The 27,200-nt window shown below is 45.8% G+C and overlaps 1 protein-coding gene across 15 annotated transcripts in view; it reads left to right on the top strand.

Annotated features, from left to right (window-relative positions):
- The window catches only part of LOC115197057 (pleckstrin homology domain-containing family A member 7), a 172,519-nt gene that overhangs the window by 136,295 nt on the left and 9,024 nt on the right, over nucleotides 1–27,200 (top strand). For 8 of the 15 annotated variants that reach the window (XM_029758208.1, XM_029758210.1, XM_029758215.1 and 5 more), the window contains 15 exons: nucleotides 1,207–1,388; nucleotides 7,786–8,343; nucleotides 8,878–9,457; nucleotides 9,595–9,678; nucleotides 13,433–13,693; nucleotides 16,407–16,460; nucleotides 21,317–21,382; nucleotides 22,623–22,703; nucleotides 22,948–23,097; nucleotides 23,871–23,972; nucleotides 24,207–24,318; nucleotides 24,662–24,789; nucleotides 25,254–25,448; nucleotides 26,025–26,121; nucleotides 26,274–26,365. In XM_029758208.1, the coding sequence (XP_029614068.1) occupies nucleotides 1,207–1,388; nucleotides 7,786–8,343; nucleotides 8,878–9,457; nucleotides 9,595–9,678; nucleotides 13,433–13,693; nucleotides 16,407–16,460; nucleotides 21,317–21,382; nucleotides 22,623–22,703; nucleotides 22,948–23,097; nucleotides 23,871–23,972; nucleotides 24,207–24,318; nucleotides 24,662–24,789; nucleotides 25,254–25,448; nucleotides 26,025–26,121; nucleotides 26,274–26,365 (2,742 nt within the window). The remainder of the gene's footprint in view (nucleotides 1–1,206; nucleotides 1,389–7,785; nucleotides 8,344–8,877; nucleotides 9,458–9,594; nucleotides 9,679–13,432; nucleotides 13,694–16,406; nucleotides 16,461–21,316; nucleotides 21,383–22,622; nucleotides 22,704–22,947; nucleotides 23,098–23,870; nucleotides 23,973–24,206; nucleotides 24,319–24,661; nucleotides 24,790–25,253; nucleotides 25,449–26,024; nucleotides 26,122–26,273; nucleotides 26,366–27,200) is intronic. The other 7 variants (XM_029758212.1, XM_029758211.1, XM_029758209.1 and 4 more) reach the window with 7 other exon arrangements.

Raw genomic sequence — 27,200 nt, 5'->3', positions numbered from 1 at the left:
TGCTTCATCTTGGTTGCTAGTGAATTCACCCCATATAGATTGGCTCTCATTTGTTACATAATGGCGATGGCATGAGTGATTGCCTCAATAATTGCCGTTTGCAGTGCCAGTGATAGCCGTCTCCTATCTAACGAAAACGGCCTCTTGAAATATTGGTGTTGCTTCTTCATAGACTACAATCCAGTAATTACCCCCAAAAGGAAAATGGTGGAAACTCCCTCCAATCATGCTTGCGTCAAACCAATGCTTGTAAATACATGAGAGGGAGTGAACGAGTGAACACTTCTGGGTGAAGGCTGGGAGAATCTTAACTCGGCCATAGAGATTTGGACTGCGTGCTGATTCTCCATCCTTCTCCCAAAGTGTGCACTTGCGTACTCCCTGGGATGGATTTTAAAAGCATTGGAATGGTGTATTCGCTGACTATTGTAGGGGGGTTTCCACCATTGTTAAATCCATGATGGGAAGGGTGCAAGTGCACACTTTGGGGAAAAGTGTGGAGAATCAGAACGCCCCATAGAGACGAGCATAAGACAAGTATGTATAAACAAGTGTAGAGTAAGCCTAGTACAAACAACTCACGAGCATGTTGAAAATAGCAACGTCGTGGTTGAAGTTCTATCACAATGGCTCCTTCTACGCTTGCTTGTTGTTGATTGGCTTACACTGCCCTCTGTCGTGGGTTGGATTGGACCTTTGCATTCTTGTTATGTCACTCATGCTACTGTGTCTATTGGTCAGTATGGATGTCTCTCTCCTTCTCCATTGGCTGGAGTACTCTGTCGCTTCTCTCTGTTATTCTATTGGCTGGCTTCTTTTGTCTCTATTGGCTAGTATCTCTGTTTCTCTATTGGCCAACACAGATAGGTCTCTTTTCCTATTGGCTAATGCTGATTTGACTCTTTTTTTTACTCTCTATTGGCTGACTTGAATGTGTTTGTGTCTCCATGGGCAGACATTGATTGATGTCTCTATTTCTCTTAATTGTTCAACACTTCTCTATCCATCTCGTTTATGGTTGGGGTCAATTCAGTTCTCAATTCAGTTCATAGTAGACCATTTTTTGTTCTTGAATTACATTTAAATTCACCTGAAATAACTGAATTCAAAACTCAGTTGACCCCAACCTTGCTATCTACCCCATTGGCCAGACACCACATCCATCACTCTTCTTCAGTCTGACCCTCCCTCTCTCCTCTCCCATAGGCCAACCACACGGGCATGCGCTCGTACATTTACAACCGGAGCACTGTGATTGACTCGCAGGCGGAGCATGGCGGCATGCGGACGTACTTCTTCAGCGCCGACACGCAGGAGGACGTGAACGGCTGGGTGAAGGCCATGAACCAGGCGGCGATGATGCAGAACCAAACCGACAGCCTCAAGAGGTAGGTGTAGTGCGACGTTAGCCCTAGACACTGATCCTGGGTCAGTTTTGCATTACCGCCGCCAATGGTTAAGGTTCGGATCGGGGGCGCAACGGTCGTCAAAATTGATAAAGGGTCCAAAATCTATTTCTGATAAATCTAACGGCTGCGTAATGGAGTAAGATACTCACCTCTTATAGATTTTTTTTTTAATTTTTTTTTTATCCATCAAATAATGTATTTATATTGACTGTATTATAGCAAATGAACAATGAGAGACAGGGAATGAATGGAATCCAGACATTTTGGTGGGACTTCAGGTGTTCAATTTAATGTGAAATATGACATTATTTCTTCGTTAAGTGATTCATGCCAACTTTTTTAAAACCACATATGGCCCTTTTCATGTGTTTTGCTTTTATATTGCTAGAAATACAACGTTTGAAAATAACCAATTTGCATATAGGCACAAATTAATAAATTAGCATGAAATGACTCTTTATCCAACCAGCTCTTTCTAAGTTGCCACCCCAAAGAGAATTTGCACCCCACATGTCATCTAGAATATTAAACAAGGCAGAAATGTTTTGTACTAAAATGTCCCCACATGTTGTGAACATCGTCTCATTAGAATGAACCAATGCATATTTATTTGACAGTAGGGGAAAGATCAAAAATTGCGCGATTGACCCAGATATCTTCTTTCTTTTCTGAGTGGCCGACGTTATTCACGTTATCGTCTAATCAAACATCAACGGGTTTCCTGTTCCACGGAGTGGAACGTTGACCGTTTTGTCGTCATTTAGTTGCCGTGCCAGTGCGCTTAAGCCCCATCGATATATCAACGTTGATAAACACCTGGGTCGAAACGTTTTTCGACCTTTCCGACAATGCCCCCATCCTTTTGAGACATCGTTTCACACTTTCCCCCAATAGTAAAGTCCGGGAGAAAAGGTGGTTTGCACGGGTAACCGTATGAATATTGTCCGTTTCTATTTTGAAAGTAATCGGTGAAGTGGCAATTAGTTGACAAATAGATGATCCACTTCTCAAATACAGCCAAAGGACGGCGAAGAGGTGTATTCTCAGATGGGCCGTGCTACTGTACGTAGGGGAAAGTTCACCATGGAGCCAAGAGGTACGCTGCCTTGGACCTAACCTCCCTGTCTGTCAACCTGTCACTCCAGACCTGGGTCATGTACATGTGAAATATTGGAGGTTTGCTTGATTTAGCTTTAACAAATTGAAGGGGTGGGTTGAGTTTGCACTTTTGGGACTGTTCAGTTGGTTATATTTTATTGGGCAATTACCCATCTGACCGAGGTTGTATTGGGAATGGTACATGTAACTTAGCTGTGGCAATTCTTAAGTGTGTGTGTGTGTGTGTGTGTCTGAATATATCTGTCTGGGGAGAGAGATGAGTTTCCTTGTGTTTGCCATTCTGTCAGTCTCATTGATAGGCAGCGCTGAGAAACAGAGCTGCAATCTCTAGGGCTATTTGGGTTTGTGTGTGTGTGTGAGTGCTTGTGCATGCCTGTGTGACCTTGCAGCAGAGAGTGCATTGTGATGCTGTGTCTGTGCCAGCCTTGCTCCATGATGCCACTCAGCCTGCTCTCAGATTGCATTGGTGCGGACACACACACACACACACACACACACACACACAATAGTACAGTTTCACAGACTTTATGACAGATGCTGTGAGAAGGATGGCGAGAAAGTGAATAACATAGAGAGATGGAAGGAGAGAGTGATGGTGGGAAAAGCGATGGACAGACTAGAGGGAATAATAGACGGGGGGGGCTGATGAGAGACCGAGAGAGATGTCAGCGAGAAAGAGGGGGATATGTGGAAGAGAAGAGGGGGTGAGAGACACGGACGGACGGACACGGGCGGACGGACACACGGACGGACACGGGCGGACGGACACACGGACGGACACGGGCGGACGGACACACGGACGGACACGGGCGGACGGACACACGGACGGACACGGGCGGACGGACACACGGACGGACGGACACGGACGGACGGACACACGGACGGACGGACACGGACGGACGGACACACGGACGGACGGGGACGGACGGACGGACACACGGACGGACGGACACACGGACGGACACGGACGGACGGACGGACACACGGACGGACAGGCACACAGACGGACACGGACGGACAGGCACACAGACGGACACGGACGGACAGGCACACAGACGGACGGACACGGACGGACAGACACACAGACGGACGGACACGGACGGACGCACAGGCGGGCTGTCCATCCGTCCGACAGGCAGAGACTGACACGGACGGACAGGCGGATGGATACGGGCAGACGGACAAGGACAAACACGGACAGACAGGTGGAGGGGCAGGCACGGGCGAACGCACAGGCGGACAGACTGACACGGGCGGATGGACAGACGGGCACCGACGGACAGACAGTCACTCCCGACAAACATTTATTGTGCTGACTTTGCTTCCAGACGCAATTTGGAACTTGGTTGTGAATGTTGCAACTGAGGACAGATGATTGTTATGCGCTTCAGCACTCGGCGGTCCCATTCTGTGAGCTTGTGTCTCCTACCACTTTGTCGCTGATGCTCCTAGACGTTTCCACTTCACAATAACACCACTTACAGTTGACTGGGGCAGCTCTAGCAGGGAAGAAATGTTACTAACTGACTTTTTGGAAAGGTGACATCCTGAAATAGCCGAATCCACTAATTTGAAGGGGTGTCCACATACTTATGCATATATACTGTATATGTGAAAACGTGTATTTTGGGTAGTAGCCTAGTAATAAAATGTGTCATGCAATAATGGCACACTACACTTGTGACAGACCAAGCCGAACAAATGTGAACCTTCAATTTGGAGGTTTCAAATGTCCCTCAAGGGCCAAGTTGACCTATTTTATGAAGTGTCATTGGTTGGTGGATTTAAAGTCTAAGATCTTTGATAGGCTGATGCAGAATTTGTTAGCGGAAGTAATCTCTGCCAGCTGGTCTTGTTAGCATAGTGTGCCAGGTTATCTCATGGGAACAGCTAACATGTAGCGTTGTATCACGTGCAACTTCGTCAACGATGATGCCGCTTTTGAGACAGTTTAAGTTTAAACTTGTTTTAATGTTTCCAAGTATGAACCCAATATGTTTGCATTAATTCTGTATATATCTTATATATTTTATATCCCAATATTTATCACATTTTGCCCCTAGTTTTCCACGCGCGTCTGTCTGTCCGCTCAGACAGACGGGCAGTTGGATACGGACAGACACACACGGGTGGACGGACAGAGACAGACAAGAATGATAGTGAAAGAGTGTGTGAGAGAGAGCGAGGCAGTGTGTATCAGACAGAGATTGATGAGGCCCAGGTAGCGGTGGTGTTGTGTCGGAGTCCGATTACCTGTCAAACCAGGTGGGTCTACACTCATAGCAGGCGTGTGACAGGTCGCTTCACTACGCTACAGGAACTAACAGAGACCGAGGCCTCCAAGCTGTGCCTGCTGTCTAGACTAGGGTATCTCATTTAGTGGAACTGTGGTCAGAGGCTTTGTGTCCGTTGAAAACCAGGGGCAAAATGGGATAAATATTGGGATATAAAATATATAAGATTTACACAGAATTAATGCAAACATATTGGGTTCATACTTGGAAACATTAAAACAAGTTTAAACTGTCTCAAAATCTGCATCATCGTTGACGAAGTTGCACGTGATACAACGCTACATGTTAGCTGTTCCCATGAGATAACCTGGCACACTATGCTAACAAGACCAGCTGGCAGAGATTACTTCCGCTAACAAATTCTGCATCGGCCTATCAAAGATCTTAGACTTTAAATCCACCAACCAATGGCACTTCATAAAATAGGTCAACTTGGCTACTTGAGGGATATTTGAAACCTCTAAATTGAAGGTTTACTTTTGTTTGGCTTGGTCTGTCACAAGTGTAGTGTGGCAATATTGCATGACACATTCTTTACCAGGCTACTGGCTACTAACGCTAAAAAGACACGGTTTCAGTATATATGCAAAAGTATGTGGACACCCCTTCAAATTAGTGGATTTGGCTATTTCAGCCACACCCGCTGCTGACAGATGTATAAAATCGAGTACACAGCCCTGTAATCTCCATAGACAAACTTTGGCAGTAGAATGGCCTTACTGAAGAGCTCAGTGACTTTCAATGTGGCACTGTCATAGGATGCCACCTTTCCAACAAGTCAGTTTGTCAAATTTCTTCCCTGCTAGAGCTGCCCCGGTCAACTAAGTGGTGTTATTGTGAAGTGGAAACGTCTAGGAGCATCAGCGGCGAAGTGGTCGGAGACACAAGCTCACAGAATGGGACCGCCGAGTGCTGAAGCGCATAACAATCATCTGTCCTCAGTTGCAAGGCTCACTACCGAGTTCCAAATTGTGTCTGGAAGCAACATCAGCACAATAACTGTTTGTCGTGAGCTTCATAAAATGGGTTTCCGTGGTCGAGCAGCCACACACAAGCCTAAGATCACCATGCGTAATGCCAAGCGTTGGCTGGAGTTAAGCTTGCCACCATTGGATTCTGGAGCAGTGGAAACTCGTTCTCTGAAGTGATAAATCACACTTCACAATCTGGCAGTCTGACGGACAAATCTGGGTTTGGTGGATGCCAAGAGTCGGCTACCTGCCCGACTGCATCGTGCCAACTGTAAAGTTTGGTGGAGGAGGAAAAATGGTCTGGGGCTGTTTTTCATGATTCAGCCTAGGCCCCTTAGTTCCAGTGAAGGGAAATCTTAATGCTACAGTATACAATGACATTCTAGACAATTCTGTGCTTCCAACTTTGTGGCAACAGTTTGGGGAAGGCCCTTTCCTGATTCAGCATAGATAAAGGTCTATACAATGTTGAAGTTTATCTTAGTGTGGATTTTCTTTTTTTAGTTGCAGAGCCTTCTGGTCTTTTCATATAGCCGTCATGATCCTCCATTATCATCACTGTCAGGTGGGGTATACGGTAAGGCAGTTGACTGTGAATCTTCGGCGTACAGTAACCGTGGGTTTGAGGCCCCCTTGCGTCAAGCGTTTATGTCAAGGAGAAAAAAAAGTTCACTGCTGGTCCTCGATGCTCAACTTTATATAATGCATATGTGAAGAAGTGGATGATTATACTAATGCATATAAAACGTTGTAGATGTACGTTTGACCTACAAACAAATGGAAGTGTTTGTTACTGCCAGTTGAATGCACAATGTTAACCATTGTGCTATTATATCCGGCATGTTAGGCCTATGTAGAATACTAAATAATCATTAAGCGATCTTGTGAGACATTGATTCAGCTTTGATCTAAACTTCACTAAACAAGCACCATTCTGAGAGGTGGCGGAGCGTCGCTCCGGGAACATTACAACCCCTGTAGCCTTTGTGTTGGTCTGCAAGAGACACTGTTCATCCAGATAAAAATGTGGTGCGTGTTTCAGTAGCTTAGAATAGCAGACCGTGCCATTTCCACTTCTGTTAAGGGGACGCTTTCATGACGAAGTGTTAAGTCCCATCCAACTACATCAACATTTGGAATTGGCAGATGCAAGAGTTTGTCCCAGGAAATAATCATGTCCAGCTGGTCTTGTTGTCATAAGGCTAAGTGTGCCAGGTTTTCGGGATGGGAAAAGCGAACATGTGGCGTACTGTCACGCACAACTATGTCAACGATTTTAATGTTGAGAAGTATGGACCCATCAGATTGCGCCATGCCGCTAAATGACCCCACTGTGTGCTGCATACTGTACGTTTATCACCGTGTGTGGGATGTGTGTGGGATGTGTGTTATAGCCAATCAATTCACTGTGGCTCTTATGACTAAACGGTCCTTGGAACGCTGTATTTGATGAATGAGAAGCTCATATCATCGGTGGGAAGTGATTGTGTCCATCGTCGCAAATGTGACTGCTCATTCCCGCCAGTCCATTAGACACCCTGCGCTATTTTTTTTTTAGCACAAGTGGCTGTCAGTTTAACTAGCCTGAGAGACCCAGGAGGCTAGGCTACGCTAATCGCTAATGCTAAGTAGCCCAGTTCTCTTTTCATTTTGATGGAATTAGCCTGATTTTCCCCCTGTAGCTGAGGCTATGTTCCTATATCCTATTTTGATGGGCCCTTCATTCATGTTAGGCTATGCTAATGTTAACACCTAACTTGGTTGTGATTGGCGATATGAAGGGATGAAATAATGATTCTCTAGTAAATTACAAAAAGTAATATCTAACATTAAAAATGAATGAAAAATTTGGAAATAAAATAATTAGGAAAGTTACTGGAATTTTGCAACCCTGGTTACTGTCCTGATACAATGACAAATGTCAATAATTCTGTTGTTCCTATGTGTTGAGAGAGAGAGAGACACAACATCTCCGTTCTGTTTCTCTCCTAGGCCGTCGGAGAAATCGGAAATGCCCAACACGTCGGAACGCGAGGGGGTCCCCCAAACCAACCACGTCAACAACTACACAAAGACCTCACGCGAACCCCGAGCCGACCTCCATCTCCACGGCGATGGAGTGGTCTTCGAACCTGCCGACATCCGAGAAACCGAGGAGCGCCGTAGCTTACGGAATGACACACTCAATCCCATCACTTCCAAGATTCCTTCCCTCGGCGGTGGAAGCGTGGAAATTGAAATGGGCGCCGTCCCTCCTAGCGGTCTCCCTCCCTTTCCCTCCCTACCTCCAGACTCAGCCTCCGCACCCACATCCGCGCCCCCCTCCAGGGCACCATCACGTGCCCCGTCGCGCGGCGCCTTCACCCTGCCCCCCGGGGCCTGTCTGAGGAACGGGACACCCACTCCGGAGCCCAACGGGATGGGGACGGGGACGTACCAGAGGGCCACGCTGCCACCCCAGGTGGTTCACACTCAAAGGCAGGTGCAGAGGAGGAGCGCCCTGGAGCAGGTGGAGCACTGGGTCAAAGTGCAGAAGGCCGAGCACAAAGGGTAAAGGTCACGGGTCACACCACCACTCGTCTAGGTGTTTATCACTGTGCATTCAAATGGCATATAATTACAAACACATAGACACTCATATCTTGAGTTCAAACACATTGGCCTACTCTTATAAGCATTTCGTTGGACAATGAGTACCATGCGTATCCCGTGCATACTCTATTACTAATACAACTTGAAACTTATACACGTGCACAGCATGAGCATTCACACTCGCATATGTTTATTGTGGTGCATATTCAAACGCATACTTTCTCACACACACACTCTACTAGGTAAGCGGTTTCAGTGTTCAGGTATGGTTGATAAACTGTAAGTACGTCATGGGGGTCATAGCCAACATCTCCCTCTAGTGGGGTTCTTGGAATAATGTATGCATAGTGTTGTCGCTCAAAGCCTTATAAGGCTTACGTTCAGCACAATACTCCGACCCTGCTAGGCCAGTCAAATGTATATCAGCAACACAAAGTTCACAGCCTTGCTTATGTCTGACCTCCGACCTCTTCCTTGTTCTCTCTCCCATAGCCCCCCCTCGAGAGGGGGCACCCTCCACTGTCACAGCCCCCCGACTCAGCCCAAGTTCATCGGCCTGGAGGCCTACCAGACGCTGCCAAAGACCCCCCGCCGCAGCCCCCCCGCCGCCGCGCGCCAAGGGGAGTACAAGTACGCACAGGACCGCCTCAGCCACTTCCGACTCGGACCCTCAGACCCCCAGGGTACCGGTGCCAGGGATGGGGGTGGCATCGGTGGGCCTGGCACCGTGTGGCAGCTCTACGAGTGGCAACAGCGCCACCAGTTCCGCCACGGCAGTCCCACCGCCCCCCTCTACACACCTGCCCCGGACTACCCCTTCGGGCCCAGGCCCCCCTCCACGGTGCCCCCCTCGGCCCCACGACCCAGTTCTGAGGTTCCCCGCTGTGTGTCGGTGCCCCCAGACCCCTCCGACATCCTCCCACCGGGCCCCCCGGGCTCCAGGGCCCTGTCCCCCCCACGTAGGCCCCACACACCCGCTAACCGGGTGGTGGTAATGCCCCGGGGGGAGAGAGATGCACTGGACGTACCGGTAGCTGGGTCCCCCCGAAGAGCCAAGTCTCAACTACTCAAGGTGAGACGAAGGGGAATCAAACTTGAATGTGTCATAGCAGGTTTATGTTCATTTTGAAAGTATTGAAAGTATTTTGCGGAGGTAATAATGGCAGATTAAGACTGTTAACTGCAGTGTGTGTGGGTTGTGTTGGCCAGGCTGCCACCATCGAGAGACGGTCCATGCCTCCTTCCAACTACATCACACACACGGTCAGCGCGCCCAGCCTTCACGGGAAAACGGTATGGAGTCACACACCCAGTCACAACCCAAGCATGTTGTATTAGATTACGACATGAAGCCAAAGATCCAGTGTTTCTTGAATAACATGGACACTTTGCAATTAGCTTAATTTACAGTACTTCTTTACGAGGACATCTATGGGATGTGAATCAGCAACATTCTGCTCCATACAAATTTCAGGTTTCCGATATACACTGAACAAAAATATAAACACAACATGTAACAATTTCAAATATTTTACGGAGTTACAGTTCATATGAGGAAATCAGTCAATTGAAATGTAATTCATTAGGCCCTAATCTATGGATTTCGCATTACTGGGAATACAGATACAATGCATTCGGAAAGTATTCAGACCCCTTGAGTTTCTCCACATTTTGTTACGTTACAGCCTTTTTCGAAAATGTATTAAATCGTTTTTTTTCGCTCATCAACCTACAAACCATACCCCATAACAACAAAGAAAGTGTTTTTAAAAAATTTCTGCATTAAAAATTAAAAAATTGAAATATTACATTTACATAAGTATTCAGACCCTTTACTCCGTACTTTGTTGAAGCACCTTTGGCAGAGATTACAGCCTTGGGTATGACGTTACAAGCTTGGCACACCTGTATTTGTGGAGTTTCTCACATTCTTCTCTGCAGATCCTCTCAAGCTCGGTCAGGTTGGATGGGGAGCATCGCTGCACAGCTATTTTCAGGTCTCTCCAGAGATGTTTGATCAGGTTCAAGTTTGGGCTCTGGCTGGACCACTCAAGGAGATTCAGAGACCTGTCCCAAAGTCACTGCTGCATTGTCTTGGCTGTGTGCTTAGGGTCGTTGTTCTGTTGGAAGCTTCGCCCCAATCTGAGGTCCTGAGCGCTCTGGAGCAGGTTTTCATCAAGGATCCCTGTGTACCTTGCTCCGTTCATCTTTCCCTCGATCCTGACTAATCTCCCAGAACCTGTTGCTGAAAAACATCCCCACAGCATGATGCTGCCACCACCATGCTTCACTGTAGGGATGGGGCCAGGTTTCCTCCAGATGTGACGCTTGGCATTCAGGCCAAATAGTTCAATCTTGGTTTCATCAGACCAGAGAATTGTGTTTCTCATGGTCTGAGAGTCCTTTAGGTGCCTTTTGGCAAACTCCAAGTGGGCTGTCATGTGCCTTTTACTGAGGAGTGGCTTCCGTCTGGCCACTCTACCATAAAGGCCTGATTGGTGGAGTGCTACAGAGATGGTTGTCCTTCTGGAAGTTTCTCCTGTCTCCACAGAGGAACTCTGCTGCTCTGTCAGTGACCATTGGTTTCTTGGTCACCTCCCTGACAAAGGCCCTTCTCCCTCGATTGCTCAGTTTGGCCGGGTGGCCAGCTCTAGGAAGAGTCTTGGTGGTTCCAAACTTCTTCCATTTAAGAATGATGGAGGCCACTGTGTTATTGGGGACCTTCAATGCTGCATACATTTTTTGGTGCCCTTCCCCAGATCTGTGCCTCGACACAATCCTGTCTCTGAGTTTTTGCCCTGACATCCATTGTCAACTATGTGAACTTATATAGGCAGGTGTGTGTCTTTCCAAATCATGTCCAGTCAATTGAATTGACCACAGGTGGACTCCAATCAAGTTGTAGAAACATCTCAAGGATGATCAATGGAAACAGGATGCACCTGAGCTGAATTTAAAGTCTCATAGCAAAGGATCTGAATACTCATGTAAATAAGGTATTTCTGTTTAAAAATGTTTTATAAATTAGCAAAAATGTCTAAAACCTGTATTTCGCTTTGTCGTTATGGGGTATTGTTTGTACTGTAGATTGTGAGGAAAAACATTAATTTAATACGTTTTAGAATAAGGCTGTAACGTAACAAAATGTGTTAAGTCAACACCTTAAAAAAATAGATAGGGGCGTGGATCAGAAATCCAGTCAGTATCTGGTGTGACCACCATTTACGTCATGCTGCGCGAGACATCTCCTTTGCATAGAGTTGATCAGGCTGATTGTGGCCTGTGGAATATTGTCCCACTCCTCTTCAATGGCTGTGCGAAGTTGCTGGATATTGTTGGGAGCTGGAACATGCTTTTGTACACTTCGATCCAGAGCATCCCAAACATGCTCAATGGGTGACATGTCTGGGGAGTATGCAGGCCATGGAAGAACTGGGACATTTTTATCTTCCAGGAATTATGTACAGTTTCTTGCAACATGGGGCTGTGAATTATTATGCTGAAACATGAGGTGAAGGCGGCGGATGAATGGCATGACAATGGGCCTCCAGGATCTCGTCACAGTATCTCTGCATTTAAATTGCCATCGATAAAATGCAATTGTGTTCGTTGTCTATTAGCTTATGCCTGCCCATACCATAACCCCACTGCCACGATGGGGCACTCTTTTCACAACTTTGACGTCAGCGAACTGCTCGCCAACACGACGCCATACGCGCTGTCTGCCATCTGCCCGGTACAGTTGAAACTGGGATTCATCCGTGAAGAGCACACTTCTCCAGCGTGCCAGTGGCTATCAAAGGTGAGCATTTGCCCTCTGAAGTCGGTTAGGATGCCGAAATGCAGTCAGGTCAAGCCCCTGCTGAGGACGACGAGCACGCAGATGAGCTTCCCGGAGTTTCTGACAGTTTGTGCAGAAATTATTTGGTTTTGCAAACCCATAGTTTCATCAGCTGCCCGGGTGGCTGGTCTCAAATGATCCCGCAGGTAAAGAAGCCAGGTGTGGAGTTCCTGGGCTGGCGTGGTTACACATGGTCTACGGTTGTGAGGACGTAATGCCAAATTTTCTAAAACTATGTTGGAGGCGGCTTATGCTAGAGAAATTCACAATTAAATTATCTGGCAAAAGTTCTGGTGGACATTCTGGCAGTCAGAATGCCAATTGCACGCTCCCTTAAAACTTTAGACATCTGTGGCATTGTGTTGTGTGACAAAACTGCACATTTGAGTGGCTTTTTTATTGTCCCCAGCACAAGGTGCACGTCCTGCACCTGTGTAATGAGCATGCTGTTGAATCAGCTTCTTGATATGCCACACCTGTCATGTAGATGGATTATCTTGGCAAAGGAGAAATGCTTACTAACAGGGATTTAAACAAATTTGTGCACAAAATTTGAGAGAGTTAAGCATTTTGTGCATATGGAACATTTCTGGGATCTTTTATTTCAGCTCATGAAACATGGGACAAACACTTTACATGTTGCATTATTTTTTTTGTTCAGTGTAGATACAGATATTTGAATGGCTGCCGTGTTGGTATCAAAAGTTCCAAGACAAAAAAACACTTGGAAAGTGGATTGCGTCCTAATCTGTAAAATGTAAAGACAACTGGAAACACAAGTTTTTTTTTTTGTCATGTTATTGACACAAGTGTTACTTTAGCCAACACTCCTGCACCCTTTTACTAGCTAACTAGCTCTAAATAACTTTAGCTAGTTAAATAATTAAATAACCTAGCTAACTGTGGGGCGAAACATTGTAGCTAGTTAGCTACTTTACAGCTTTCTTTGCTAGCAAGCGTAACACTGCCTCCAAAACTGGTGTCTCCACTACTATTTACAGTTAGACTTTTGTGATGTCTCCACTTTCCCTAGCGTTCCAGTAAGATTGCATTGTTTGAATGTAAATGGCATTGAACCTTTGGTGCTAACATGACCGACAGTTCAACCTACCTATATAGATTCTATACAGCTCTGAGTATCTTTGCTAACCGTTGAGCATTCCCTCCCTCTGTCCCCCGAGGGACACACTACTGTTACACACGCAGCCTGAGGAGCTCACCCTCCTGCTCATTCAGCTCCGGAGGCATCAGGCAAAGATGGCCGCCGCGCGCCACCACACGCTAACCCAGCTGCAGCACTTCAACTACACCCCTTCTGGCCCCCACTTCCTCACCACCAAAAACAACCCTCTCTTCTCCGGCCCTTCTTATCTGGGGCCGTTCCTAGGCCCCTCAGGCCCCATGGGCCACGTCAGCAGCAGCCAGGTGGGGGTCCCCAGTACGCCTGGTCTTCTGTACCCCACCAATGTGAGCTCAACCTGGGCATGGCTGTTTGTGAGCGTTGGCCTGTGCTGGCTGCTCCCCATAGTCTCTTTTCTATGCTTTTTGATTTGTTTCATTATTATAGTGTCTTGCATCTTCAAGATGCCCAGCCCAAATGAGCTTATAAAACACTGTATCCACAGTAGCAAAGAAATGAATCATATACGCATGCAGAAATTATACTCATTCATATACAGTGCCTTCAAAAGTATTCAGACCGTTTTGGATTTCTTCACATTTTATTGTGTTACAAAATGGGATTAAAATTGAAATGTCATTTTTTTGTCAACAATCTATATAAAATAATCTCTAATGTCACAGTGCAAGACAAATTATTTTAAATATTAATAGAAATGAAATAACTAAAATATAGTATTTCCATAAGTATACAGCTCACTGAGTCAACACATGCTAGAAACAGCTTTGGCGTCGGTTACAGCTGTGATTGTTTTTGGGTAAGTCTATAAGAGCTTTGCACACCTGGATTGTGGAATATTAGCCCATTTATTCTTTAAAAAAATTCTTCAAGCTCTGTCAAGATGTTTGGGATCATGGCTAGACAAACGTTTTCAAGTCTTGCCATAGATTTTCAAGCCGATTTTAAGTCAAAACTGTAATTTGGCTACTCAGGGAAATCCACTGTCTTCTTCGTAAGCAACTCCAGTGTAGATTTGGTTTTGTGTTGTAGGTTGTAAAGAAGACTAAAGCAGGTTTTCCTCTAGGATTTTTGTCTGTGCTTAGCTCCATTCTGTTTCTTTTTGTCCTGGAAAAAACTCCCCAGCACACCTACAACATATTGATGTCGCCACCACTATGCGTGAAAATAAGAAGATAGTTACTCCGATGTGTTGGATTCGCCCCAAACATAAGGCTTTGCATTTAGGCCAAAAAGTATATTCCTTTGCTGTGTTTTTTTTTGCAGTATTACTTTAGTGCCTTGCATACAAGATGCATGTTTTTGGTATTTTCATTCTGTATATTTCTGTTCTTCTTTTCACGCTGTCATTTAGGTAATCATTGTGGAATCACTTCAATGTTGTTGATCCATTCTCAGTTTTCTACCATCACAGACATTGAACTGTGTAGCTTGTTTTAAAATCACCAGTGTCCTCATGGTAACATCCCTGAGCAGTTTCCTTCCTGTCCTGCAGCTCAGTTCAGAAGGACGACCGTGGCTTTGATGTGTCTGGGTGGTTTAATATACAGCATAATTAAGAACTTAATGTCTGATTTGTTATTGTTACCCATCTACCAATCACCGCCCTTCTTTATGAGGCTTTCGAAAAGCTCCCTGGTCTTTTGTAGTTGATTCTGTGCTTGAAATTCAAAACTTGACTGAGGAATCTTACAGATGTTGTCTGTATGGGGGGACAGAGGAAGACTTAGTTATTCAAAAATCATGTCCACCGCTATTAGTCTATCTAACTTATGTGATTTGTTCAGCCAAATTGGACTCCTGATCTAATTTAGGCTTGCCTAAACAAAGTGGCTGAATACTTATGCAAGGACTATATTTTAGTTCTTTTTTTTAATGACTGTATTTATCTAAAAGAAGATAAAAATGTTCTTCCACTTTGACACTTAAGTATTTTGTGTAGATTGTTGACAAAAAAATGACAATAAAATGTGAAGAAATCCAAGGGGTCTGAATACTTTTGCAAGGCACTGTACATGTATACATTCAAATGAAAAAGAAAAAGAAATGAAAAACTAAACAGAAACCTGCTATTTCAATGATGTAGCTTATCTTGACGCACAGTATCTTCCATGCTTTGAAAACAAAATTTGCAACCAGGAACACTTATTTTCTAAATAACCATTTCAGTTTCTCTTCGTCTCTAACCCAGAATAGTTCTGGTTTCAGTTGTTGCATTTGATCAAACAAGACTTTAAGGCCGTAGCAGCCTGTAGTGGGGGTTTTTGCACTCCAAGTTAGGCTGCTGTAGCGCCGGATTGTGTGTTAGCATGTCGTGTTGTGCTAGCTAGCTTCCATGCAGTCATCCCAGACTAAGACTGTCTGGTTGGCTTTAGATACAATTCCATTTTTTTTTTTATCTGCCTGGACTTTGATGTCTCGCTCATTTTCAGTGGGTTCTTTTGTTTGTTTGTTTGGCTGAGATGTTGCTAGTTTGCTTCAAAGTGGAGCCGTTTTTGGGCTTGTGATCTTGGAGCGGCTGCTTGTAGTGTGCTTCCGTTTTGTATGTGCACGTCTTTCATCTCTGGGGGTATAACATTGAGAAGCTCATAATAAATTTAAATGTGCCAATACATACATTTTCTCTCTCTGTGTGAGTGTGTGTGGGTGCGTGTTTTGGATGACAACATTAACGTTTTGCCCATTTTGATATTTTACTCATCGTATTACAAGCCTAACAGATGGCAATCATCCAAAAGCATATTCTTGACAATAGGCTTATAATCATCTCACCCTTAATTCCTAATCCAATATGGATCATTATAGATGATTATAGTAGAACGGACAAGTAATTATTATTACACATCATGGTAGATTTGACGTCAATGAGTAGCGCTATATAATCATATGTATTATCAGTGATTCATTCGGCAACTAATATCCACTCTACAGTTAGATCTATAATATGGAAGCGTATACCTGTCAAAATCCTGTACGCTGCCATACTGTAATGCCGTAAAGCTTTGATTTGACTCTTCTTTATCTCTCCACTCCACCCCGAAGGTTGACGATACGTACATGCAACTGAAGAAAGACCTGGAGTATCTAGACTTGAAGGTGGGAACGCTCTCTCTCTCTCTCCTCCCGTTTCCATTTTTGTTATCTCCTCATCCCTCTTTCTCCTCTTCTGTTTCTCCCCCTCTCATGTAGGCCTACTCAAATAGAGTAGGGGGAAGTTGCCCCTAGGCACTGATCTTGGATCTGTTTTGCATTTTCCCCTACGAATGGTTAAGGTTAGGATTGGTGGAGGGGAAGCTGATCATGGATCTGTACCTAGGGGAAACTTCACCCTAATGGCCTAATGCCTGGCCAAAGCTCTCTAACATTAACACACTCACCTTACTACTCGCTGGATGACCAACACACCCTGCATCTCAGGGTAGAGCTGAGAATGACACGGCGTAAATGGGGATGAACAAAATGGCAAACTTGGTAAAAGAACAAGCACACAGGATGTTTTAAAGAAATATATGCGTGAATAACTAGCTTACTATTATTTACAAATGTCGGAGTACTGATGAATAAATGGTGAGCAAACGGTTTGTAAATTCCTAATAAATTGTTTACTAGGGACTCTTAAAGTGTTATCCTAGGAGGTAGCTGGTCCCAGCACAGGCAGCGTGGTCCCCTAGTTTACTGGTGCCAGTTTATTGATATTTTGGCTCTATATAATACACTGAGTGTACAAAACATTAGGAACACCTTCCTAATATTGAGTTGCACCCCATTTTGCCCTCGAACAGCCTCATTTTGTTGGGGGCATGGACTCTACAAGGTGTCAAAAGCGTTCCACAGGGATGCTGGCCCATTTTGACGACAATGCTTTCCACAGTTGTATCAAGTTGGCTGGATGTCCTTTGGGCGGTCGACCATTCTTGACACAGCGTTGCAGTTCTTTACACAAGCCGGTGCGCCTGGCACCGACTGCCATACCCCGTTTAAAGGCACTTAAATATTACCCAATCACCCTTTGAATGGCACACATATACACAATCCATGTCTCAATTGTGTCAAGGCTTTGAAATCCTTATTTAACCTGTCTCCTTTGGTTCATCTACACTGATTTGAAGTGGATTTAACAAGTGACATTAATAAGGGATCATATCTTTCACCTGGTCAGTCTATGCCATGGACAGAGCAGGCGTTCTTAATGTTTTGTGTACTCAGTGTACGCTGGAGCTGCTTACCAAGACGACATTGAATTTCCTGAGTGGCCTACAGTTTCAGCTTAAATTGCTGTCTAGCATTGATCAACAACCAACTTGACAGAGCTTGAGGAATTTTATTGTAAAATTCAGGTGTGCAAAGCTCTTAGACTTACCCAGAAAGCTGTAATCACTGCCAAAGGTGATTTGCTGCCAAAGGTGATTTGCTGCCAAAGGTGATTTGCTGCCAAAGGTGATTTGCTGCCAAAGGTGACTCTAACGTGTTGAGTCAGGGGTGTAAATAATTAAGTAAATATGATATTTCTGAATTTATTTTTCAATAAATTTACTAGAATTTCTTCAAAACATGTTTTCACTTTGTCATTATGGGGTATTGTGTGTAGATGGTTAAAAAACATACATTTCAGGCTGTAAGAACAAAATGGGGAATGAAGGCACTGTACATACACGCAGTGCATTCGGAAAGTATTCAGACCCCTTTTTCCACATTTTGTTACGTTACAGCCTTATTCTAAAATGTATTCAATCTTTTTTCCCTCATCAATCTACACACAATACCACATAATGACAACGCGAAAACAGGTTTAAATTTGAGCAAATTTCTAAAATATAAAAACAGAAGTACCTTATTTACATAAGTATTCAGACCCTTTGCTATGAGACTCGAAATTGAGCTCAGGTGCGTCCTGTATCCGTTGATCATCCTTGAGATGTTTCTATAACTTGATTGCAGTCCACCTGTCTACATAAGTTCCCACAGTTGACGGTGCATGCGAGAGCAAAAACCAAGCCATGAGGTCGAAGGAATTGTCCGTAGAGCTTAGAGACAGGATTGTGTCGAGTCACAGATCTGCGGAAGGGTACCAAAACATTTCTGCAGCATTGAAGATCCCCAAGAACACAGTGGCCTCCATCATTCTTAAATGGAAGAAGTTTGGAACCACCAAGACGATTCCTAGAGCTAAAACTAAGCAATCGGTTGAGAAGGTCCTTGGTCAGGGAGGTGACCAAAAACCCGATGGTCACTTTGACAGAGCTCCAGTGTTTCTCTGTAGAGACAGGAGAACCTTCCAGAAGGACAACCATCTCTGCAGCACTCCACCAATCAGGCCTTTGTGTTAGAGTAGCCAGACGGAAGCCAGTCCTCAGTAAAAGGCACATGACAGCCCGTTTGGAGTTTGCCAAAAGGCACCTAAAGACTGACCATGAGAAACAAGATTCCTTAGTCTGATGAAACCAAGGTTGAACTCTTTGATCTGAATGCCAAGCGTCACGTCTGAAGGAACCCTGGCACCATCCCTACAGTGAAGCATGGTGCTGGCAGCATCGTGCTGTGGCAATGTTTTTCAGCGGCAGGGACTGGGAGACTAGTCAGGATTGATTGAAAGATGAATGGAGCAAAGTACAGCGAGATCAGGACAAACAGGACAACTACCCTAAGTACACAGCCAAGACAACGCAGGAGTGGCTTCAGGACAAGTCTCTGAATGTCCTTGAGCACAGAGCCCGGACTTGAACCCAATCCAACATCTCTAGAGAGACCTGAAAATAGCTGTGCAGCAACGCTCCCCATCCTACCTGACAGAGCTTTAGAGGATCTGCAGAGCAGAATGGGAGATGTCCTTGTTCCATCGCGCTCTAGCGACTCCTGTGGCGGGCCGGGCGCAGTGCACGCTGACACGGTCGCCAGGTGCACGGTGCTTCCTCCGACACATTGTTGTGGCTGGCTTCTGGGTTAAGCCGGCATTGTGTCAACAAGCAGTGCGGCTTGGTTGGGTCGTGTTTCGGAGGACGCACGGCACTCGACCTTCGCCTCTCCCGAGTCCGTACAGGAGTTGCAGCGATGAGACAAGACTGTAACTACCAATCGGATACCACGAAATCGGTGAGAAAAAGGGGTATTTGTTTTTTGTTTTTTTAAATATGACATTAACAGTTGGTATACAAACGAGTATATTCAAATGAATGGTCAAATTGATAACTTGCTCATAGCGAACGGCAGCCATTTAATAACAGTGGCTCTCCATCTCCTATTTGACGCAGATCAAAAGTTTAGAGCCGTTCATCCTCACGGCTCACAGTGTGCTACTGCACTGCACCGCCGGGCCTCTCGGGCCACTATGGAACGTAAGCACTGTGGACACACTGTATGTGTGTGCGTATGTGTGCGCACGCATGAGCGTGTATGTATTTGAGTGTATGTGTACATGTTTACGAGGGAGACCATCCCATCGCTTTAAAACACTGTTTCTGTGTCCATGGCTGTGTGTGGGCACTGGCTTGGCATTGACCCCTCTGTAACCCCTGACTCTCGGCTCCATTGTGATGTGATTGGTGGTCCTGGCCTGGGATGGCTCTGCAGTGCGTGTGCTGTGGTGGCTGTGGTTGGTTCGGGGGTTGAAAAGCTCGCCGGATGCACCATCCTCCTGTTGATCTATCAAACATATCTCCTTGATATATCTCCAGTACAACACAGCATGTTTACCCTGAACCCAGTTGGTTCAGAATATACTCTAGGAATTCCCCAAAAATATATATTTGTACAAATCTGTATTTCCAACGCTGGGAGTATTGTAAGGAGTAGCCTAAGCAGTGTCTCATTCCATTTTTGTTTGAAAATTGGTTTGTTGTCCATCTTTTTGTGATACAGGGACATGAAGAAAAGCTATGGAGATAAAATAAATGTAATCAATGGCATTGTCATGAGTGGCGTTCATGCAAAGAGCTTCTTTGTTTCTGTGTCATATAGGCTGCATTTGTCAATGGCTATTTTCTTACTTTCTCTAAGTCATCGTGGTTGGTTCACGGTTGGTTTCCTCATTGTGCTTTCAGTGTAACTTTTTAGTATCATCAACAGCCAATATCCCTACCAGAACAGGGGCCAGTTTATTAGGTACACCCATCTAGTACCGGGTCCTTTGCCTCCAGAACAGCTAGAATTCTTCGGGGCATGGAAACGTTGGTCAATTGGTGTCAAGGGAAAACATTCCCCACACCACCGCCACCAGCCTGTACCGTTGACACCAGGCCATGGACTCAAGCTGCTTAGCCAAATCCTGACTCTGCCATCAGCATGACGCAACAGGAACAGGGATTCGTCGGACCAGGAAATGTTTTTCCACTCCTCAATTGTCCAGTGTTGGTGATCGCGTGCCCACTGGAGTCGCTTCTTCTTGTTTCTAGCTGATAGGAGTGGAACCCGGTGTGGTCGTCTGCTGCAATAGCCCATCCATGACAAGGACCGACGAGTTGTACGTTCTGAGATGCTGTTCAGCACACCACTGTTGTACTACGCTGTTATTTACCTGTTTGTGGTCCACCTGTTAGCTTGCACCATTCTTGCCATTCTCCTTCCACCTCTCTTCAACGAGCTGTTTTCGCCCACAGGACTACCGCTGACTGGATGGTTTTTGTTTGTCGCACCATTCTCTGTAAACCCTAGACACTGTCGTGCGTGAAAAGCCCAGTAGGCCGGCCGTTTCTGAGTTACCGGAACCGGTCTGCCTGGTAACGACGATCATACCACGCTCAAAGTCGCTTAGGTAACTCGTTTTCCCCATTCTAACGTTCAATCGAACAGTAACTGGATGCCTGTCTGCCTGCTTTATATAGCAAGCCACGGCCACGTGACTCACCGTCTGTAGGAGCGAACCATTTTGGTGAACGGGGTGGTGTACCTAATAAACTGGCCACTGAGTGTACACAGAGCAACACTATTTGAAAATGTATTTATTTTCTGCTCCCAAGGTGGTTGGAAGTCAGACGTTGAAAGAAGCAACGCGACCTGTCAGAGTAGCCGAGAGTGACGTGGACGTGAGTATGAGCGAGAGTCGCAGCAGAGCAGTTTTCCGCATTGCTCACACATACGCACACGCACACGCACGCACACGCACACACATACACACACTCTCGCTCTTTCTCTCTCTCTCTCTCCCACCCCACAACCCTCAACAACATTTTCACTCCATCTCTTGTCCCAAAAGGACATTTTTCAGTTTTAGCTTCAAACTTTTCTGGAAGGGTAGGTACAGAGATGAGACTGATGCACTGACAACCATAGACCCTTAAGGGGATAGAGTGAGCGATAAAAATGTAATAAATGTAATAAAATAATAATAAAGTAGCAGTCAACTAGGATTTACCTCAACTTGAAGAGAGAAATGTATGAGGTCGTGAGTCTTTCAGTTATATATTAGCACTTTTTTTTTGTGTAAATCAATTTGTTCTCCTTTCAGTGTGTAAAAGGAGTTGAAGAGCGTAGCGTTGACAAGCTCCGCACGTTTGCCCTTTAACAATTTATAAGGAGGTGTTTTTCCTATCCGCACTGAATATTTCATGGCGTCAACAAAGCAACATTACTGCGCGTGGAGACATCGCCACAAATAAACGATGCGTTCAACGGAATGGCGAATGGAACATAAACACTATGCATATGTTTTGTGACTGCGAAAGATACCATGCCACTTAATCTGGCTATTTTCTCTCGTTTTCTAAACCGCAAGCAATTATTATGCAACTTTATGTAACAGCTTTAATTTGACGGAATACTATTTGTTCACGTCGAGGGGGTGGGTTTGGGGTCTTGAGAATTGAGAAATGAAAATCAGTTGATCCATCCTGTGTCATGTTTGGGGTTTCTTACTGTGTGTCCCAAATGGCACCCTGTTCCCTATACATTGCACTCCTTTTGACCAGGGCCCCAAGTAGTGCCCTGTATAAGAACTAGGGTGCCGTTGGTGATGCAACCTTAATCGGGGATTAATTAGGAGGACTCAAAAGGGTAGCGTGGGATGTGGCGTATTTGCGTAAAGGGTTTGCGCTGCATAATTATCAGCTAATGAGACAGGAGAGAGGGATTCAGACACACTTACGCAGGTAGACATGCACGTACACACACACACACACACACACACACAAATGTGTGAGAGGGGAGGATATACATGTACATGGAGGAAAGTGACGCGCGCACACACACACTGTAGGAAGCCGTAGGAAAGATTGGTCTGTAACAGCCCTGTCTCTCTGTCTGTCTCTGTCTGTCCCTGTCCTACAGGTTAAACTCAGTCGGTTATGTGAGCAGGACAAGACCCTGAAGGAACTGGAGGTCCGGATCAGCTCACTGAAGGACGATAAGGTACTGACACTTCATCTCTATACTCATGTGTGTCTCACTGCATTTGGGTCTGTTTGAATTTATCAGCCAAGAAGTCAATGTGTGAGGTAAAAAAATTCTAATGATTCCAATTTAAAGGGTTTTATTTTGTTTTTTCATCCACTTTGACAAAATTGACATCATTGTGTGCATTTCCCGAGTTGAACTGGAATTGACCTTGACCTTGCTGTCTCTGATATTGACCTCCTAACCCCTGACCCATCAGGACAAGCTGGAGTCGGTGCTGGACGTGTCCCACCAACAGATGGAGCTGTACAGAGACCAGGCGACCCACCTGGAGAAGATAGCCTACCAGCAGAGACTCCTACAGGAGGACGTGGTGCACATCAGGGCCGAGATCTCCAGCGCATCCACGGTGAGATCATCAGACACACCTGAACTTTAAGCCGGAGCCTTACCCATGCCCTGCCCTACCCTGGCCCGGTTGCTTCTGCCAAATTTAAGGCCCCGGGCCGAAATCAGAAATAACTTATTACGTTAGTAAATCCATTAGCTGCTCTTCTGTCTGTCACTGGGTCGCTGCGCGCAGGTCGCTCTGCATGCGCACTGCTCATGACGCCTCGGGGGAGTCTGTGAGTATCCATGGCAACGGCTCCACTTGCTCTGCTCAGTGAAGAGACATGAGAGAGCGGTTAGCTGTTAGCTTTCGTCACTCTAAACTCCGACAAAACTCGAGGAAGGTTGTTATTTTCTGTGGAATGATCTCTCCTTCTCTTGTATTATGACGAGGTTGAAGCACTGTGTTATGATCTCAGTCAGATGTGACTGTATTACCTAGTAGAGCACGAGCAAATGACTTCAGAATGTTACTGATCAATTTAGTGATGCCCGAGGCCTGCCCGTACCCTGGTTATTGATGGAAAAAACAGGTCCCACCCGGGCCCTAACCCGATCTACGTCGGGGCCCGTTGGAGCTCGGGTCGGGTAGCAATCAGCCAATCAAATGTATTTATAAACCCCTTTTCAGCTGATGTCACAAAGTGCTTAGACAGAAACCCAGCCTAAAACCCTAAACAGTTAGCAATGCAGATGTAGATGTATGGTCTTCTGTGTGGTTCTGGCCAACGCATTCCACTGTATATGTTTACGGAAACTCTGTCTTTCCCTGCTCCCTCATGTTATATGTAGGAGATGGCCCGGGCCTGGGAGGACTACAGCAGTCTGGAGAGCTCCGTGGAGCAGTTGAGGGCCGTGCTACAGGCACGCATGAACCACAGCGCCACCCCTCAGGTCAGAGCCGGTACTGCACCCCGGTGCTGTGCAGTGCTGCTGCTCCACTCGATGGGGACAATGTCCACAGGCGTAGACGTGAACAGAACATAGTTGTTATTCACTGTTTTGAAGCGTGTACTGTAGATGGGATGGGTCTACTGGGAAAAGACTGTTTGGTGTGTGTGTGTGTGTGTGTATAGCGCAGTAGGAACCAGCTAAGATGTGTGTGTGTGTGTGTGTGTGTGTGTGTAGCAGGAGAAAACAGAGATAAAGCGGGAGCTGTGGAGGATAGAGGACGTGATGGCAGGACTGAGCTCCAGCAAAGCAAACTACAAGATCACAATCGACTCGGTGCAGAACCCAGGTGGGAGAAATCACCAACGGTCCAGACATTCACGCCCCGCCCACTGTGTTTTACCATATTTTACTCAATTCAATTCCGATCAAACAACCTTATTCGTCCCCTTGGGGGAATTCCTAACTGCAAAACACTACATGGGAGACAAACGACTATGGTAGTTTTTCATAGCAAAAAGACAAATCTAGTCTCTCCATACTGTGTTACCAAACCAACTGCACCAAACTACCTCTATATCCTAACACTTAACCATGACAGACAAACAAGCACAGAGGTCAGTCATACCTTCATTTGTCGCCTGTGTGTGAATTTGCACTTGTTCATTTGCCTGTGTCTTTTTATTCTCCAGAGAGGAAACTAGTGGCTTCAGTGTCGGACCCTGCAGTGCCTTCGCAGAGCGCGACGCCCCCCGTAGGGGAGGTTAGGCCCCCTCCTCGCAGCTCCTACACGCTGCCTCACAACCCCGTGCCAAAATGGGTGAGTGGCAGTTGAGTTTGTAAATCTGGGTTTGCTGGGGGGATGTAAACCTATACATGGACCACAGTGGGTTAATAATAACAGCAGTTAGTCCTGCCTTAGAGTGGATGTGTTCCATCAAAGTCAAGCTGTCAAAAGTGTGTGGGTTTGGAACTACTGTGCAAAACGATAAAAACATTTTTTTTTAAGTAAATGAGTTGAGAACACTTGACCTGTGCTGTGAAGGGTCAGAATACATAAAACACATTTAACAGTTAAGCTGAATATGAAACCTTCATAGCCCTGAGTAGAATGACTCTCTTCTAATCAGGGATTGTCTGAAAGCGTTACCAGCTGACAAATCCTTGATTCCTCCCGCTTCAAGGTCCCTCCCCCTCGGGTTTCTTCCTCCAATGAGCTTTGAGGTACTTAACAATAAGTACCAATTGTGACTGACTTCCTGTATGGGTGTGGCTCTGGTACAGGCAGAAGATGAGGCTCCTCCCAGACCACCCCTGCCCAGCCTCTACGATTATGAAGACCCGCCCCCCGCCATCCCACCCCTCCCCAAAGAGGCGTCGGTGGTAGTACGACACACGTCGGTTCGCGGGCTCAAACGCCAGTCGGACGAGAGGAAGAGAGACCGAGAGAGCGGAGGGTGTGTCAACGGAGACTTTAAAGTCAGGACAAGCCTTTTATTTACATTTATTTTGTTATTTATTGTTAAGACGAGCCTTTGTTGTGCTACGAAGGTGTGTGCTGCGCGTACAACAGTGCTTTTATCGGGTACCGTTTGTAAAGTTGAACGGTCCATTGCGGGCCCTTACGGTATCAGAAAAACACTGCTGTTTTCAGCTATCGCCATCAAAGCCGGTTATACAGGGCGATATCAGACTGTCACTCAGCTGTGTTAACACCCTCATCATTGAAATCTGACTGACCCATGTCACTTTGAGGAGATGCAAAAGGCTCCATTCTATTCCAAAAAGCTGTCCTCTATCCTCTTCCTTCCCTCACTCACTAATCTTCATGCTTCTGAGAGAACTGAAGAGGCAACATAGCGGGAATGAGTGGCTAACACACCTTTCCAGTCGTCTCTGAAGGAGAGGGAATGAGGGTTGAGGGAAAGGCACCAACATTTTGAAATGGAATGCAGCCTTTAGCTCATTGAGAGCAAGATGTATTGTATTGAGTAATAAGTTGACTCGAACCTCGCTGAACTAGTTTGTGACAACTGCAGTATGATTGCGTGTCAGGTGGAGCTGCGGTCATACCTGAGTGAACCAGAACTGCCAGGGACGGGCCAGAGCAGCACAGGGTCTGAGGGGGGCTACCAGACCCTCCCAAACAAAGGTATCATCAGTTAGCCTGCGATTCAGACCTGTGTTATGCTGACATTCCACTCTTTGCCACTCCGTGTCTCTTCAGGGCAGTGGTGCTGTGTCAGAATGGGTTTTCCCCCCAGGCATACCACGACAGTGTTTCCTGTTTCCTGTCCGTAACAGGTCTGTCGGGCTCATCGCCGAGGCTGAACCAGTCCAGTAACATCTCCTCCTTCGTGACCCTGAGGAGAGGGGTGGCCTGCTCTGCAGAGAGGGTGAGTCGCCAAACACAGCCTGCTCTGGTCAAAAGTAGTGCACTATGTAGGGATTAAGGGGAGGGTGAGTCATCAGTCACGACACAGGGGAAGGAACGAGATGTGAGCTTTATCCAAATCAATCAATCAATCAAATGTATTTATAAAGCCCATCAGCCGATGTCACAAAGTGCTGTACAGAAACCCAGCCTTAAACCCCAAACAGCAAGCAATGCAGGTGTAGAAGCACAGTGGCTAGGAAAAACTCCCTAGAAAGGCCAAAACCTAGGAAGAAACCTAGAGAGGAACCAGGCTCTGAGGGGTGGCCAGTCCTCTTCTGGCTGTGCCGGGTGGAGATTATAACACATTTACATTTACATTACATTTACATTTACATTTTTTACATTTACATTAATTAATTAATGTATTTTAATTTGTAATTTGTACATTAATTACATAACACCCTGTTTGCTATATAGTGCTCTACGTTAGACCGGGGCCTACAATTCTCTGGTCAAACGTAGTAGACTATGTAGGGAATAAGGTGACATTAGCCATGCAGTAACCTCAGGAGAACGTTCACCAGACCGATTGTCTGTCTGCACAGCACTGGGCCAATTCGGGTTTTTTTGTTGTTTTTTGCTTGCTGTTTGCGCGGTGTGTTATAGGGACCACCCTCCGTTGGCGACTTCTGGCTGTCATAGAATCGGTTTGCAAATTACGTCCGGAGCTCTGTTCAGAGGCTCGACAAACCTACCGGTCTGTCCTTTACACATGCACTACAAACACCACAGAGCTATGGAGTGTACGCCTAACTCGACGAACCTGGGAGCTTCATTTTAGTACTTTATCCTGA

This window comes from Salmo trutta, chromosome 7 (genome assembly GCF_901001165.1).
Source record: "Salmo trutta chromosome 7, fSalTru1.1, whole genome shotgun sequence".
NCBI lineage: Eukaryota > Metazoa > Chordata > Actinopteri > Salmoniformes > Salmonidae > Salmo > Salmo trutta.
Note: the sequence above shows the minus strand (reverse complement) of the source record. Positions and strands in the feature narration are given on the sequence as shown.